General features: G+C 42.9%; 1 protein-coding gene across 1 annotated transcript in view; it reads right to left on the bottom strand.

Annotated features, from left to right (window-relative positions):
- Nucleotides 1–16,025, bottom strand: part of antxr1c (ANTXR cell adhesion molecule 1c) — a 32,104-nt gene extending 16,079 nt beyond the window's left edge. Inside the window, exons 1-11 of the mRNA XM_030340393.1 lie at nt 15,353–16,025; nt 8,303–8,374; nt 6,767–6,838; nt 6,197–6,278; nt 5,915–5,945; nt 5,674–5,747; nt 5,090–5,158; nt 3,675–3,755; nt 2,529–2,589; nt 1,411–1,509; nt 748–817 (exon numbers count right to left, since the gene is read on the bottom strand). Coding sequence (XP_030196253.1) covers nt 748–817; nt 1,411–1,509; nt 2,529–2,589; nt 3,675–3,755; nt 5,090–5,158; nt 5,674–5,747; nt 5,915–5,945; nt 6,197–6,278; nt 6,767–6,838; nt 8,303–8,374; nt 15,353–15,510 — 869 coding nt within the window. The 5' untranslated portion in view covers nt 15,511–16,025. The remainder of the gene's footprint in view (nt 1–747; nt 818–1,410; nt 1,510–2,528; nt 2,590–3,674; nt 3,756–5,089; nt 5,159–5,673; nt 5,748–5,914; nt 5,946–6,196; nt 6,279–6,766; nt 6,839–8,302; nt 8,375–15,352) is intronic.
- Between the last annotated feature and the right edge of the window lie 72 nt (nt 16,026–16,097).

The raw sequence follows: 16,097 nt of genomic DNA, 5'->3' as shown, positions 1-16,097 counted from the left end.
TAAGACCCTGTTCTTAATATTGACAGTGGCTTTTGACACGCTCCGAGGTCAGCAGGCATTCTCACTGGCTGGTGAAATATCTACTGTTTACTTTAAAAGTCTCTCGTCCTCTTCCTCTCCACTGAACTTTCAGTAGTGTTTATATTTACTTAAAACAAATTTATAAATCAAGAATGGCAAATGGGAAAGGGACGAAGTGGAGGGAATTGAACTGCTGGACTAGCTGTAAAACTATTCTGCACATAAGTTTGAACAGAAGTTCTCTCTCTTTCTCTGGCTATCTGTCTTTCTCTCTCTTAGGCCATCTCGCTGCCTTTCTCTCCCATTGAGAGACCGAGCATGTGGTATTCTATGGTATGGTATCAGACATACAATCACTACATTTCATGACCTATAACAATGCGAGAAGCTTATGCCTCTCTCAAGGGTTACATTAACATCAACAGCTGGACAGATGAGGCTCCACACACCCATACACACCATGGCGTTACACTAAAAGTGTCAGAGGAACCAAACCCTCTGTCGCACTCAGACGTCAAAGTGAACCGCTGAAGCGACTACTAAAAGGGGCACTTCAGTTTTATTTTTAAGAACTTTTGGGGCATTGCAATCACGATCTTCGTGATCGCATGACACCATTTTTAGGCAATAAAAGCCATTGTCCTTGTACATTTCTGCATGAAATTCCCAAGGGTAAACAAACATACTCTCCAAGAGAATCCCAAGCCAATCCACCAGTGTACTTACTTCCCGATTTCCCCGATGACGGGGGCAGGACACAGCAGGAAGGTGTCCTCAACCTGGGCTGGTTTCTCATCTGGCGGAGGGGGGGGGGGGGGGGAAGGAATGAACAAACATCTGGATGAATAACCATTCCTTTTCAAATTTCAATCCTTAAGGCGCCTCTACATGGCATTGTTCACATTGTACCAAGTGTACGGCATGGTACACGTTGTACCCAGTACCAACGTGTATCTGTTTCTGCCGCAAAACAGACCCTGAGGTATGAATTGTCTGTGAGAAGTTATCTGTGCAAACAAGCTTAGTCTACTGCCTAATATTGTACATAATTGTTTATATTTACCATTTAAATCTTTATTTATAGATTAACCAATCAGCGGTCTGGCCATATCACTCGACCCCAGCAGTGCGGTCGCAAAACAAACGTTTAAGACTTGTAGTCTGTAGAATCTGGTACGGGCTTTACAGTACTCCCTACCATGGAAATATTGATAGATTGATATATTGAGTTTTACCGTTATCCCCTAAGATGTTTCATGTTCATTTGAGAACTGTTCATAATGCGTGTGAAGTACATCCATTCTGGACTTGTGAGGAAATACAGAGTTCCCATAGTGTGTCCAGCATGTGTGTTTATTGCACTACACAGTAAGGTCATGATTTACTTACTTATAGTAATGGTGTCATTGACTTTGAAGCTGCAGAGCACCTGGTCGATATTTCGCGCATGGAGGAAGCCATTGCCTCTCACCACCACTTGAAATGATTCTGAGGATGACATTTTTTACATTGTGAAGTCGAAAAAATTTGTACAATAATATCCAGAAAGACTTAAAGTCAGAGGAAATGCCAGTTACATTCAAGAACTCTTTGAATGAAGACACTTGATACCCAATTACCGAGTGACCACTCAAACCCATAAACGTTAAATACTGTGCTTTTTAATTCTCTAGACTATGACCTCAATCATTGCAAAGTTACACATTAAAAAGGCACCATAGCCACTCATATCCAGCTTACAGATTTACAACAGACTCTAACGGCGAGGGCTGAGAGGCACGTAAGACTATGTGATGCGTGTGGGATGTCTTCAACAGAAAGGGCCCAGGGGGATCCCGCTCTTCAACCAACTGCAATAGCAGATGTGCGCTTCCCACATGTAAAAAGATGTGGTTGGAATTAGGTCAAGAGAATACGTATTTTGGTAAAGGATTTGCTGTTTAATCAGCGCTTTTATGATTCCACCACCTCTTTAACATGCTGAATTCAAAGCAATTAATGTCCCCTCCCGATTATCTTTCCCCTCCTCGATGTAAATATAGCAGTAATCCACTGGTATTTTCCAAACTACAGGAAACTTCTGAAAGGCAAGAACATTGACAGTGTTCAAACGAGGTTGCGTAACGTGTTATTCCACTGCTCTATCCCCTGTTAAAGTTTTTTTTTGTCAAGGCAGAAAAAGCTTGGATCTTTGACCATAGCCTTTCCCAATACTCATTCCTGGGCAGCAGGGCTCAGAACTATTTCTGCTTAGAAGACCTATCAAAGACCTAGCAACCTAATCTTGGTAACCAGGCAATTGAAATATGATGGGGACGATATGCCCTAAATATTACCTTCAACTCCATACTACAATGTATTGTCCCTCAACTGCATCGGCTCTAATAATTCATAACTCTAGCCTTCAGAGAGCTACACCCAATATACACAAGAAATGTGTCTTTGTACGGCTGTGTCGTACTGATGGGATTTCTATCTTTCTATCTCTATCCGTGGTTCCTACTCACCTCCTGCACACACGCTGGACGGCTCAGCCGCCAAGATCTCGATGCAGGACTTCTTAATGATCTGGAAGATAGAGAGAGAGAGAGAGAGAGAGAGAGAGAGAGAGAGAGAGAGAGAGAGAGAGAGAGAGAGAGAGAGAGAGAGAGAGAGAGAGAGAGAGAGAGAGAGAGAGAGAGACTATGAGAGGTATCCTATTTTCAAGCTCAACACATCTACTCATACCGTAGTGTTATACTATAATTGTCAGATAAGCTTAACCCTCTCTCGGATGCCGCCAATAACTGCTTCGTAGTGACGTCAAAGAGTATTCTAAAAGGCCCTTTGACGTCAAGTAAAGAATGCCACTTGCGTTCAGAGCAGAGGGGACCGTTCACTAACTTGTTGGCGGAGACTCTCAAAAACATAGGATTTACCTTTAAGACATATTACCACGTTGATTTTGGGTTCATGCCCCTTTAAACGATCTAACATGTGTGTGGGTGGGGGTGTATTCTGGAAGATAAGTAATACCAAAATGTCTCTTTCTAACTCTAACGTTTGAATCCTTAAATCATTCCTCATCCTTTTTGCGGCTCTCATTGTTAAAATTGCGCCTGCCTGCTTTTCTGCTCAAGCTCAAGAGTGAATTCTCCATTGGTGCTCTTTGACACTACAGTAAATGCTTCCTTCTGGGATCCCTGTGAAACAGAGGATTAAAATTAGTTGGTGGTTCTTCCTGTCGTATACGAATAAAAAGTCCTGATTTAAGACCACCGAGAGGATTCGGGTGGCTCAATCCATCCCCCATACAACGTTTCATCCAGATTCAAACTCTTCGTTCTCATTGCGTATTCAACACAGATGGAGAAATAAGACAACTCCATAAACTTCTAACACACAATATTCATAACTGCCAAAACAGGGTGGTGGGGGAAATGTTTGGAATGAATAATCTTTGTCAGTAGCCATAACGGAAAAAGATACGAGTGTATTGGGTAAAGTTTGTAAAATAGGAATAAGAGTTGGACTCTGCGCTACAGTGCAACATTAAATCGTATAGACGCCGTTACTCACCTTTTGTAATGCACTACAGATGATATGGTTTAAACATAGGCAGAGGGACTTCTTAAATGGCTACATACTCTGTGCATTTACGCTGCTTTATTTACCGAGTCGATGACCCCTCGGAGGGATTGGAATCCTCCCAACACAGGAAACACATGCTCGATTGTGTCTGCAATGGTGGCCAGCTAGGAGCGAGAGATGTAGAGAAAGAGAGAGAGGTAGAGAGAGAGAGGTAGAGAGAGAGAGGTAGAGAGAGAGGGAGAGAGGGAGAGGTAGAGAGAGAGGTAGAGAGAGAGGTAGAGAGAGAGAGGTAGAGAGAGAGAGAGGTAGAGAGAGAGAGAGGTAGAGAGAGAGAGGTGGAGAGAGAGAGAGAGAGAGAGAGAGAGAGAGAGAGAGAGAGAGAGAGAGAGAGAGAGAGAGGGTATGTAGAGCAGAAAGAATAAGGGACATAGTGGATAAATATGATTAGATGAAGCGCATGTTTACTCTTGCAACCATGCAAATATAAAACCAGAATCCATTATCTGTAATACCACTATTCACCCGGGAAGACATCAATTACAGGGACATACATATGTTTGTCTATATATGTGATTGTGTGGTTGTGTGTGTGTGTGCGTGCATGTGTGGACTTGGGTGGGAACAACCCGTAATGACCTCTACATTATGCTAAATCATATAATAGGTACATTTATAATCAATGCAACGGCCAATGAATCATTATCACAGAAAGAGTCATTCTAGTCTAAACATTACAGGGGTCAAAATCCAGGTTGAATCAGAAATGCAAGAAGCCGAAACATCCTGGTCATTTCGAGGTAATGCTTTGAATAATACTGAAATTCTAGACCTAGACTCTGACCAATCTGGGAGATAGGCAGCCAAACCGATCCAAGAGGCCCCTTAGAAAAATGGACGACATTCTTCCTTGGGATTGGCTTGGTAGTTCAGGAAGTGTTTAAATTATAGGTTGGGATAAACTGCAAGTGGTGAGAACGTACATGCGGTAACACGATGCGCATTCGATCGATGCATAAACCATCTTGCGTATCTGCCTTCTCGATTAAGATGTGGTCGTCCCGCTCGCAGTGTTTTGTACATCAAGTTCTTCTCGTGAAGCCTAAGGGCATAAACTAAGTGTGCCGCTCGTGTGTAGAGCGTATTTATTCACACATACACACTAGGAGGTCGGGGCGCGGTGGTGGGGACATCAGGCAGCGATGACAGGCCTCTGCATGTGGACACGATTTCACGAGATAGCGACAAGCTCAGTTTTAAACCAGACTTTTCAAATGGCATTTATTCCAAAGTATCTGGAAGCCACTTTTAAAAAGACCAGCGGTAAAGTTGCCTTCTTTATGATGGTACAATCAAAACAATGTCAACTTTCCTGCCATTTTACAAACAGCCGTTAACTAGCGGTTTGTGCAAATTAAAATGCTTCTTCTTAAAATAGATAGTTCATCTACTTTGAACTTAATGTATGGAACATAAATTGAATTAAATTGTCTTTTTTTACCTGAGTCTCGTTAAATTCCTTCACTCCAACGCAGTAAACAATGGCACCAAGAGACCTGGCCCTCTCCGCCTGTTGGTAAAGAAACATGAACAGTCTTTATCTTTGTGGCATTAAAACCGAATTGTTGGTAAATGGTAGGCAGCGGATACCTTAGGAGAGTCGGTACAGTAGACAAAGGTACATGGTTAGTACATGAGGAGAGAGTGAGCAGTCAGATGGATAGGCCAGTAGAATATTGAAGAATTGGAACAGTAGTGGAACAAATGAAGAGAGTACAGTAGAAAATAGATGAGTTAGAACCATAGCACAGAGTACAGTGCTATATAGTAGAGTTCGAGCAGTAGAAGAGCGTACTGTAGTATATAGTACAGATAAAACAGTAGAAGAGAGAACAGTAGTATATATTAGAGTAAGAACAGTAGTAGAGAGTACAGTATTGTATAGTAGAGTTAGAACAGTAGTAGAGAGTACTGTAGTATATAGTAGAGTACAATAGATAATAGAGGGTTAGCACAGTAAAGTTAGTAGATCGGTGCTATAAGAGAGTTAATACAGAGCTGATATATTCGGACATCAATCCTTACCTCCTGCTGAGCATCCCTGAGCTGATGTTCCTGCAGCTCTCCGTCTGTCAGTGCGATTATAACACTAGCCGTCCCTTTGGAGAAACATGCCGCACGTTAAAGAGGGAAATATCATTGATTGTTCTTCTATGCCGTCCATGTCGTTCTGTGTGTGTGTGTGTGTGTGTGTGTGTGTGTGTGTGTGTGTGTGTGTGTGTGTGTGTGTGCGTGTGTCTGTGGATGAGTCTTTCAGAGAGCTTACCTATGTTCTCGTGGTATATCTGCTGGTTTGCCTAGAAGTGAGAAGATAACAATACAGTCAGAAACCATATGAGGCAGTCGAGATCTAATTAACATTTAGCACAGACACTTTAATCGAGAGAGAAATACAAGTGAGACTGAGAATCCCAATGAAGTTAAGTTAAGGAGTAATTGTCACCAAGGGTCTATATCCTGTTATCACATAACAAGAAGTTGGAAGTAGACGCAAGCAGCCTCCAGCCCTAGCTAGCAGATGTTCGTTATGTTCTCCACCCAAACCTACCAGGTTCAGACCCTGGTCCATGCAGGTGTCTCCACCAGGGATCTCTCTATGCAGGGCGTTCAGACCCTTTCTGATCTCCACCCTGAGGGAGGAGGTGAGCACAGGAAGCATTTCTAGTCATTTTCTTGTTATTAATCCGATAGAAATTCCTATTGAAGTCATTGAGCTTGTGAGCCTGTGGGGACACGCAGGCCTGGGAACCAGACAAATCTGCAAGCTCATGTTGCTCTGGCATATGTGTCTGGCCCCCCTCCCGTTCAGACAGATTTCCAGCGGACCTGGCCCGGGTCGGACCAATCACAACCGTTTATCTGATATGGGGCGGGCTTAATAGGATGACTGAGCAGAGAAGCACCATATGGGAGCGCAGCTGAGGCATTTTTCTCAACAGCCGAGATTGGCTGGTACATGGTCTGCTGAGTGTTTGTTGGTCTATCCGATTGTGTCCGGAGGCATTTTTGTCTGCGCCTGTTAATAAAGCCTCGTGGAAAACACGTCTGCGAATTCGTTCTGGCTATCTGAGGAAAAGTGGGTTTGATTGGTCATGATATGTTCTGTAATGACATGAACCTGTTCTCGGTCAGCTTCATGATGGTGACCGCGTTGGAGGAGAAGGTGATGAAGGACATCCTCAGCATTGGGCTGTAGTCAGAAAACAAACCAAAAAGGTTGAAATAAATAAACAGACGACAATCACATAACATTGAAAAGGGAGGCCGTATTTTTCATACATTTGTCAATATGTTGTTTTAAGCCTATTACTGTAAACATCCCCAAAGGAAATATTAATTCCTATCTTTTCAAAGACTATATGACGCTGTAAGTGATTTGGAACGCAGGCACACAATGTGTTGAGGGAACTGCAGTAAATCTGTGCCATGGCGAGGGGGAGGGGGGGGGATGGTGTTGTTTTCTCCTGATGTCGCTTGTTGCCTACGGGACACACTGACACCTGGCACACCAATAAACAACATATGTGCTCCAGCGAAAAACCAGCACAAAAATACAACTTTTCCACAACAATCGCATTTCGTTTCATAACAAGATAAAGAATGAAACTATGCTGGATTTGTGGACCTATCTTGTGCTTTATCTTTTTCTCTTACGCTCTTCCTTCTCTCGGTCTCTCTCTCTTTGTGTGCGGGTGTGTTGGTGGTGCTGAGTTTATGCACATGTGAGTGCATGCAAAGACGTTTCCACAAAAGCGCTCGCCCAAATAGGAACCCTGAGAAAAACAAGCGTGTGTCTGTCTGTATATATCCGTCTGTGGATGCCTTTTAAATAAACGTCAGAGCGGAGAACTATAAACAAACATAGCGGGAGAGATTGCGCATCTGTTTTACTGGAGAGGCTTTCAATCCCACAGGACGCGAACCGGGCCACGTGGCAGCCAATGTGTAATCACTAACGTCAGGGCTTTTTGGGGGGGAGCTGTTTACGGTCTGCTATCGAAAGCCAAGGATTCCAAAGCTGAATCGGTCTTGAAAATATTATACGTTATGCAATATTCATATATTCATTTTGTCTCTTACCGAGAATTCTATTCGGGCTTTGACTTTGGAGTAAATCTTGTTTCCATGCATAGACTATGGAGATCTCTTTGACTTCAAGATTCTTGAGATGGAAATTCCCTCTGTGTGTTTAGACCAGACTTGTTATGAAGCTAGCTTTGTTGAGAGACGACAATCTTCTACACCTTAACGACTATCACCCTTGTTCCCCCCTGACTATCTTCATGTATATTCCCTCATGCCATCAGCCAAATAACAGTCGATGACATCAATGCTACTAGCATTAGTGGCTAAGTGAAAAGGCTCAGTCTGAGAGTGGTGACACATGGTGTAGACCGGCGATGCAGTGGTGATGAAGTGGCTTAACATATGGCTTCTCCTCCAAGATGGTTTGTTTATTGGAATAATTGATGTGTGTGTATGTGCTTCCATTCAAGATCTTCCTTCGTTGTAAACGATTCCTCAAGTCACGAACAAATGTAGAAAACTTGCTCTCTAATCATTTTGAATCCAAAAGACAGTATATATAAAGGTATAGAGGGTGATTGATTAGGCTTATAATAAGTGTACATTCATTATATATATTGTAGCTTACCTTTTGAATTTCTCTGCCAGGTTTTCCACAAAGTAATAGATATCGTCCCAATGGTCCATCACACTGCCGGACCTGACACACACACACACACACACACACACACACACACACACACACACACACACACACACACACACACACACACACACACACACATACACATACACATACACACACACACAGAACAACGTGTCAGATCCCGGTTCATTAAGGAGCCCATGGGGGGGTTGGGATGAGAGGAAAGGATGTGGGGGGGGCCCTGGGTGGTGAGGTTTACGACACTGCTTAACCGGACCCTGAGGGCCCGGGAAACACACTCCCCAGGGGCCTCCATTATAAACACACACTAATATAAAAAGCTACCGGGAAATACACTCTAGGTTCTGCCCCCACTGCGGCTGCACACACTGGCGATTGGATTTGAGCGGTACTGTTTGTCAGTGTGTGTGTGTGTGTGTTTGTGTGTGTGTTTTGGTGTAGATGTGAGTGTGTGTGTGTTTTAGAGGAAATTAGTGTGTGTGTGCGTGTTTGTGTACGTGTGTTTGTGCATGACTGTCGGTCCGTCGAAACAGAAAGAAAAGATTGAGCGTGTGTGCTGGGGCGAGCGACAGAGGATATGTGACTCTGAAAGACTTGGAGGATATAGTCCAGCAGATGTGGACAGGAACAGAACGACTCACAGGAAACGGCGCTAAAAAAACCCATCTCTTAGGACATAACATATGTATTTTTACATGACCTGTTCTGCTTTCAATAGCCTCTTAATAATGACTCATTGTGTCATTAGACTTATAGCACTTTGTGTCTTCTGCATTATTTTTTCGTCTCATTAGTGTCACAAGATTTAATAGAATGAAGAACCACAAGTGCCACTGCTGTTTTTTTTCATAAAAACGTTGAATTAAAATCAAATTATTTCTACAATATCTGCTTATATTTATACAATTTGAAGTATAACATTAGACGATCTCATGTCAATTGACTTGACTTTTTCAGTTTCACTTTGCTAAAGTGAGTGTACTCCGGTTCCAGATAAACCCAACGCCTTTAGACTATATTCTCAGACACATAAAGACACACTTAAAATATAACACCCATACAGACTTTTCCTGCAGGAAAGATGCTATTTTGTATCTCAGTCATCTCATCTTTACAGGGTAAAAAAAAACGTCAACATTAATATTTGAAGTCCCTACTCATCAATTTTGAACATGTGAAGTCGAGAGGTTTGCAGGGCTTTTGCTTGGCCTGCTTGGACTAGGTTACACAACCCTGCATCACTCAACTTCTTACAAAAGCAGTAGGGATTGACAAGACATTGCAAAAAGGGTTTTTCTAATGACAAGGGCACTGCTCTTTTTCCTCCATCATCCAGACTCGGGGGGTTTTCAATGTGGCTGATGAAGCAAAGGCAAAGGACAAGACCTTACAAGCTCAACAGAATATTTTTAGAAAAGTGTGAGGGAGGACAAGTGGGCTTGTTTTTTCACTTTGGTGTTTAAAAGAATCTGCAACGTGAGCAGTACGGTATGAAAACACTCGGTTACAGACAAACATCCACTTGCCTAACCACAACATGTCCATTCTGTATATCTCTCTCTCCTCCTCTCCCTCTCTCTCACACACGCATACACACATGAACACACACACACGCACACGCACACGCACAGGCACAGGCAAACACACGCACACGCACGCGCACGCACACACGCGCACACACGCACGCACACACTCACGCACACACACACACACACACACAAGACCGATGGATAGGACGGTCTTTGCCCTGAGGGAAGTCTTTATGGGTACCGATTCAAAAACAAAAAAGCACACTAAGGATTCAAAGACTCAAACCATCACCAACCATCCTCCATACAAACCTTTCAATCACAATGCAGACATACTGTATATGTAGAAGTTCTAAATATTTAACATGGGCCCACATTTAAAGTCCAAAACTTTTCAGTGTGCATACGTTACACTTGTTCTTTTTGAATCACAAAGGGTCATGTTTGCGTTGGAACATGTCGCAGCTCTGAGGTATAGCATGTAGCCGTGGGACGAAGACTTAGCTTGCACTTTTCTATCACCTGTCCAAACAGAGAGAGAGAGAGAGAGAGAGAGAGAGAGAGAGAGAGAGAGAGAGAGAGAGAGAGAGAGAGAGAGAGAGAGAGAGAGAGAGAGAGAGAGAGAGAGAGAGAGAGAGAGAGAGAGAGAGAGAGAGAGAGAGAGAGAGAGAGAGAGAGAGAGAGAGAGAGACGGGAAGTGGCCCATTTTCTTCCTCAAAGGAAATTGAAAGGTTTTAATGTGGTGTTTTCCTTCTGATCTAATAATAATGGCATGCTTATAGTCCAGAGTGTTTTGCTTGTTCTTGTAAGTTACCTCAAATGGAGCATGTTCACCTTGCGAGTGAACTCTGACCAATGTTTTTGAACCCAAACCTGTAGCCACATAGACCCGTCTAAGAACTGTTGTGTACTGTGTGCTATTGGTGGATGGGGAAGAATTGGTTATCACAGAAGAATTGTGACCGTAAAGGCTGAAACTCCCCTGATGATCTCTCTGTGTGTGAACTTCTCAAACCACACAGCTCGAACACAGTCCAAACTTCAACGACAAATAAGATGAAAGAATCGTGGACAGGGGCTCAGGGCCTCTGAATGATGACCAATCCAAGTTTTTTATTTTGTTGCTATGAGCTCCTGAATGCTTCTATAAGATGGTCTGACACTTTGTAGGAAGGTTTATTAGCAAATGGCTGAGGGGGATGTAACACTCTATTTTTCTTGTTTTCACTAGGGTGGACGGAGTAGTTTGTGAGCATAATATTGAACTCCAATGGTTTTCCTTCACGAATGGGATGGACGGAAAATTAAGTACAGTAGGTGAATTTATGATAGGAAAAAACATACACAGACCAGAAGAAAGAAAAGATTAAATGAAACAGAAGAGCGAGAGAAACTAATTAAAGAGAGAGAGAGATAGACACACCTGGTGATTGATATGGTCAAGTCACGTGCCAGTGATCAAAAAGAGGAAACCATAGTATGAAAATGCCACCCAAAAAGCAGCGGGTACCAAACTCCCTTAGCCAGTCCTGTTGAAGCAACCGTGTGACTCCCTGCTGACTGAGCCATGTCAAAGCCAGACCAGTTCCAGTATAACGCTATGTGGGATAAACCTCCGTCAACCTGTGGCTTCAAAAGTCCCTCAACTCTTTTCTCACCCTTTTAGTGTTTTCTCAAGGACAGACCTGTGGCCTCCCCAGCATTCCACCGGGCCCACGCGAACCACCCAGCCACCGACAGCCAACGGCCCCGTTCAACTGACTTAGCCCGGACACATGTTAAAACCGCTAACCTACTTTTCAACAGATGTAGCTGTTGGTGGGAGAACGGTTTTACTTCTGGAGCACAGTTGGGCGGTTGGACTCTCACTGCCGCCTCTCGTTGCTTGGAAAATTAAAATGGTACTGTAGAGAGAACACCATTTCACATGATGGTTATCAAGGGACCGAAGTGAACAGGATTGTGCAAACACATGTTGCTGTGAGCGGCCATGCTAATAAGGCCAAAAGCTGTTCAGTTCTGCCAGCTAGTTCAAAGGGCTTCTTAGAAACCATAACTGTTTGTTGTGGTCGGTTCCCCAGTGTCCCTGGGGAGACCCGACATTTTGGACATTAAAACATGGCTCCCCTTTTCCATCTGCCAAGAATCACAGCCAACGAGAAACCTTTGTTCCCTCTAGAGATGGACCAATATGTGTGGGATTGATGTGTATACCCTCATAGCGTGTATGAGAAAGAACCATGCGGAAAAGGGCATTCCAAAGTAAGGAGGGCTCCTGGCGTGTTTGAATTGTTTATGATGTACAGCTGCAGCCCTGGCATGGGTTTGCCTGGACATCAGCATCATGATGTAATGCTCCTAGGGTGCCACCAGATGACTTGATCACAAACCAAGAAAAACATATTTGACCATTACTTTTAACATAGACATTAAGAAAGAGAGGCAAGGGATGGTGCAATTGGGCAATGGTGTCGAATAAGAAGGCAAAGGTGATTATTGAAAATAGCATTTTAGGAGTAAATGTATAAACAACTAGAAGAATTCATCGCCGAGTGGAATCCTGGGCTGGTTAATATAATAAATAAGGACGGAGTGAGGTAATGGGAACTGCTAAGGAGAGCCAATAAGGGGAACAGAGAGAGGAAGAAAAACATTGTCCGATTCTCTCGCTCTCTCTGCACATTATCATTAATATTGCCATGAAATATAATCTTGAGTGAACTTTACAAACCTCAATTGGTGTGAAAATTGACTCAAATCAGGGAGCAACTGACTTAATGTTCATTCTTTCATTTCAGAATTACAGTTAATATCACATTGCATTACAGCAGCAGTGCAATTTCTCTATAATCCGTTGACCCCAGGAAATGACAGATGTGTCTTGTAGATATGCAAGCTTTGGGAATAGCTACACCTAAAACCATGTCTTTGGCTGGTGAGGTGACCACTCCATAATAAACAGTGGGAGGCTCCACAGTACTCCTGAATCATCAAGGGCAGGGGTTTGATTGAAAACTGGATGGCTTTACATTAACACTGGCCTCTGGCCCTGATAATCAGTGGCTTGCTACGTGTCCATGAATGACAATTTTACAACTAAAGGGGAATGGTGTGAGCCAATACCCAAATGCTGGAAATTACGTCTGTGGCTGCTAAGCTTTGGTAATGTAGCCATCATCGGTTGGTATGACTCGTCTTGCTGCATCAGCAACTGACTAAATGAGAGATGATTTACTGAAAAAGGAGTAGAGGGAAGAGACATCGAGACATAAGACTCAATATACCGCTATACGGCTATACGGCTGCGGTCCAGGCGTAAAAATAATATTCTGTGACTGCCTAAGTCCCTCAACTCTATTCTCTACCTTTTAGTATAAAGGCAAAGTACATATTAGTTGTAAAATTGGCATTCTTGGAACCATAGCAAGCCACTGATATTCTGATGTAATTGCTTGGTTTGAATGGTTGGAGTAGATAATGTCCCAAAACATTTAGTATCATCCAACTATATCAAGATGTTTATGCTAAACCCAACAGAAAAAACAACAACATTACCAAAGGTACACAGGATTCATTGCCCTGGACACAAAAGAAAGAAGATCACACTGTGTTTGCAAACTAACTTTAAAAGTTGGTTTGCCAAAGTTAAAAGAGGAGTAGGTTTGGAAAGCTTTAAAATTGTACAACTTCCAAATATGAAAAGAAAACACATCTCTAACCCGGCTACACTCAGTGAGTTCCACATGACTCTCATGACATCATTCAATCCTCCCTCCCCCCAGTGTGGCCCGTGGTTCTCCGGAGCATACACAGTATAAATGGCGTCTCTGGGTTTCTTTACGAGCCACCAGAGTCTATCGGATCAAACCCTCATTAGAGCGAACTTCACCAACCTCCTCGCCACTGGCCATAATAATGAGGCCGGGCCTTGCAGCGTTCCACTTGATGCCCTAATGTAACACTCAGTTACAACACCCAATTACTCAGACTGCTACATGTTCCCTCAGCCCAGTGACCCTCTGGCTGGGAGGGCTTAACCCGACAGAGGTTATGATTTTATGCCATACAGTAACATAAACTCTTCTGACTAATACATCCTGAAATAACATGAGCCATTGTCCAGAGCATGGGTACTGTATACCATGATGCATATATAAACATTCTAAGCAGTGGGATTCAAGACCTCTAACCCTGGCTGTGATGATGCAATGCCATGAGTTGTATCAGTGCCATTAGTGCGCCAGGAGACAAAAGGACACGGTGCCTACAGGTATGCTATGAAACATTAGCAATGGAGTCCATAACCTTCTGACTACAGCACCCAAGCCACTACTATATACACTCTACTGTGTTATTGGCAATGACCCACATTGTCAAAGGTAATATAGACAAAGGGTCTACCAGTGTTGTAGTGCCACATGTGTGTGTGTGTGTGTGTGTGCGTGTGTGTGTGTTTGTGTGGAAAGCAAGGGGTCTTTAATTACCCATTTTTCTGGATTGCTAGTCAGCAAAAACTGAACTTCCTGATTCTCTGCCAGCCTAACAATAGAGATTGACCAATAAAACCTGTTCTTCTTTAGTAACAACATGTGTTGGTTCTCATGGATGAAAACAACCCATGATTCTTCCAACATCTGGGGAGCATGATATGCTTTATGCCCCAAGAGGAAAAGAGACAAAGAAGAATTTCGAATCCTTCTCAGTGTGCATGTGTCTGGGTTCAAATCTCACAATAACCAAGTAGGATAAGTTATTATTTGAACCCTGAAAACCTTTTCTCGTGCTAATAGTCCAGATAGGCCATAGGCCAACTTGTTGTTAGCACTGCTAAAGGTATGATAGACTATATAAGGCATATAGTGACTTTGGGTGTACGGTTCTGCTGAGCGGCGAATCCTCTTCTAAACTATTTTATTTTTTGCTCATGGGTTGAGCTGGTTTCTGCTTAGGTCCGGCGTTGCACACGCCACCACAACCACAACATTTTCCGCTGTGGGCGGACAAAATGAAATGAATGAATCGGTTGCTGAGGAAGAACATTAGTCCCTAAGGAAAAGAAAGAGGCTTTGGGGGAAGATAAAAAAAACTAAACGTCCTGCAATTGCTGAATTGCTTAAATTGTATCAAGGCGAGTAAGTGGGTTTCATTTAGCCTTGCATACTTGCGTAGGTAAACGGTTGAACAACAACAACAACATCAATAACAACAACAACACGGGCATGTTAAAATGATAATTTCAGTATGCACATTTTGTGCAGCATGTGTTTCCATCAGAGCGTCATCCGCACACGCGTACAGCGTCCGATACTGAGCAGGCAAAGATGTAATGATGGGCAATCTAACTCCCAAACGGATTTTTCTAAATCATGATAAAATAAGAACTGGGGCAAGTCTGACTTCTATAATAATTGAAATAAGAAACTATGAATATTAACATTTAACACTCTCTATTTTTATCGATGACGAATATCGGACTACTTACTTATCAAGCACGAAATAGAGGTCAAAGGCCCCCTGGCACGAGCTCTCTTCCTCCTCTTCGTCAAGGGTCTCGGGCTCAGCTCGTGCAGATGGCGAGAAGAGCAGGAATAATCCCATAAAGACGAGCACAATCGACATGCTTTTCGAAACACGTGTCATGTTTTTTCATTCAAAGAATAAGACGTCTAATCCTTGGAAAAAGAACTTTCATTGAGATATAGGTCAACGCCTTGTCACATTACAAAGGTAGTTTAAAATGTACATTGCATAGGCAATGTAAGGTCGACGAGTGGCTCCAGGAGAACGCAGGTAATGGACTTTTATGTGAATCGGTCATTTGAATAAGTCAAACATGACTCAATTAGTTTTGTGCAACACCTAATGGTGAAATGAGATGGCAACAAAGTTTCCTGTAAAAAAAATAAACCTCACGATATGACCTAACTACAATCCACGCGGGTACCGATTTTAAAATTCTGGAGAAAAATGTTGACAAAAACCAATCCAGTGATAGAAGGGTAAAGGAGGATGATTAACAAAGTTTTTTTCTATCAATAACAGGCGAATGGAAATGGGTCATGCGGAGCTGTGTTGGCGCTGGACGAACTATGAGCTAGTAGAGGACAAACTTGGCTAAATTGGACCAGGTTTCATGTTTCATCTTAGGGAGGAGAGCGAGACCGGGTAAGAGAAATAGGGGGAGGGAGAGACACAGCGAAGAGAGAGAGAGAGAGAGAGAGAGTGTG

The sequence above is a fragment of the Gadus morhua genome, chromosome 18 (genome assembly GCF_902167405.1).
Source record: "Gadus morhua chromosome 18, gadMor3.0, whole genome shotgun sequence".
NCBI lineage: Eukaryota > Metazoa > Chordata > Actinopteri > Gadiformes > Gadidae > Gadus > Gadus morhua.
Note: the sequence above shows the minus strand (reverse complement) of the source record. Positions and strands in the feature narration are given on the sequence as shown.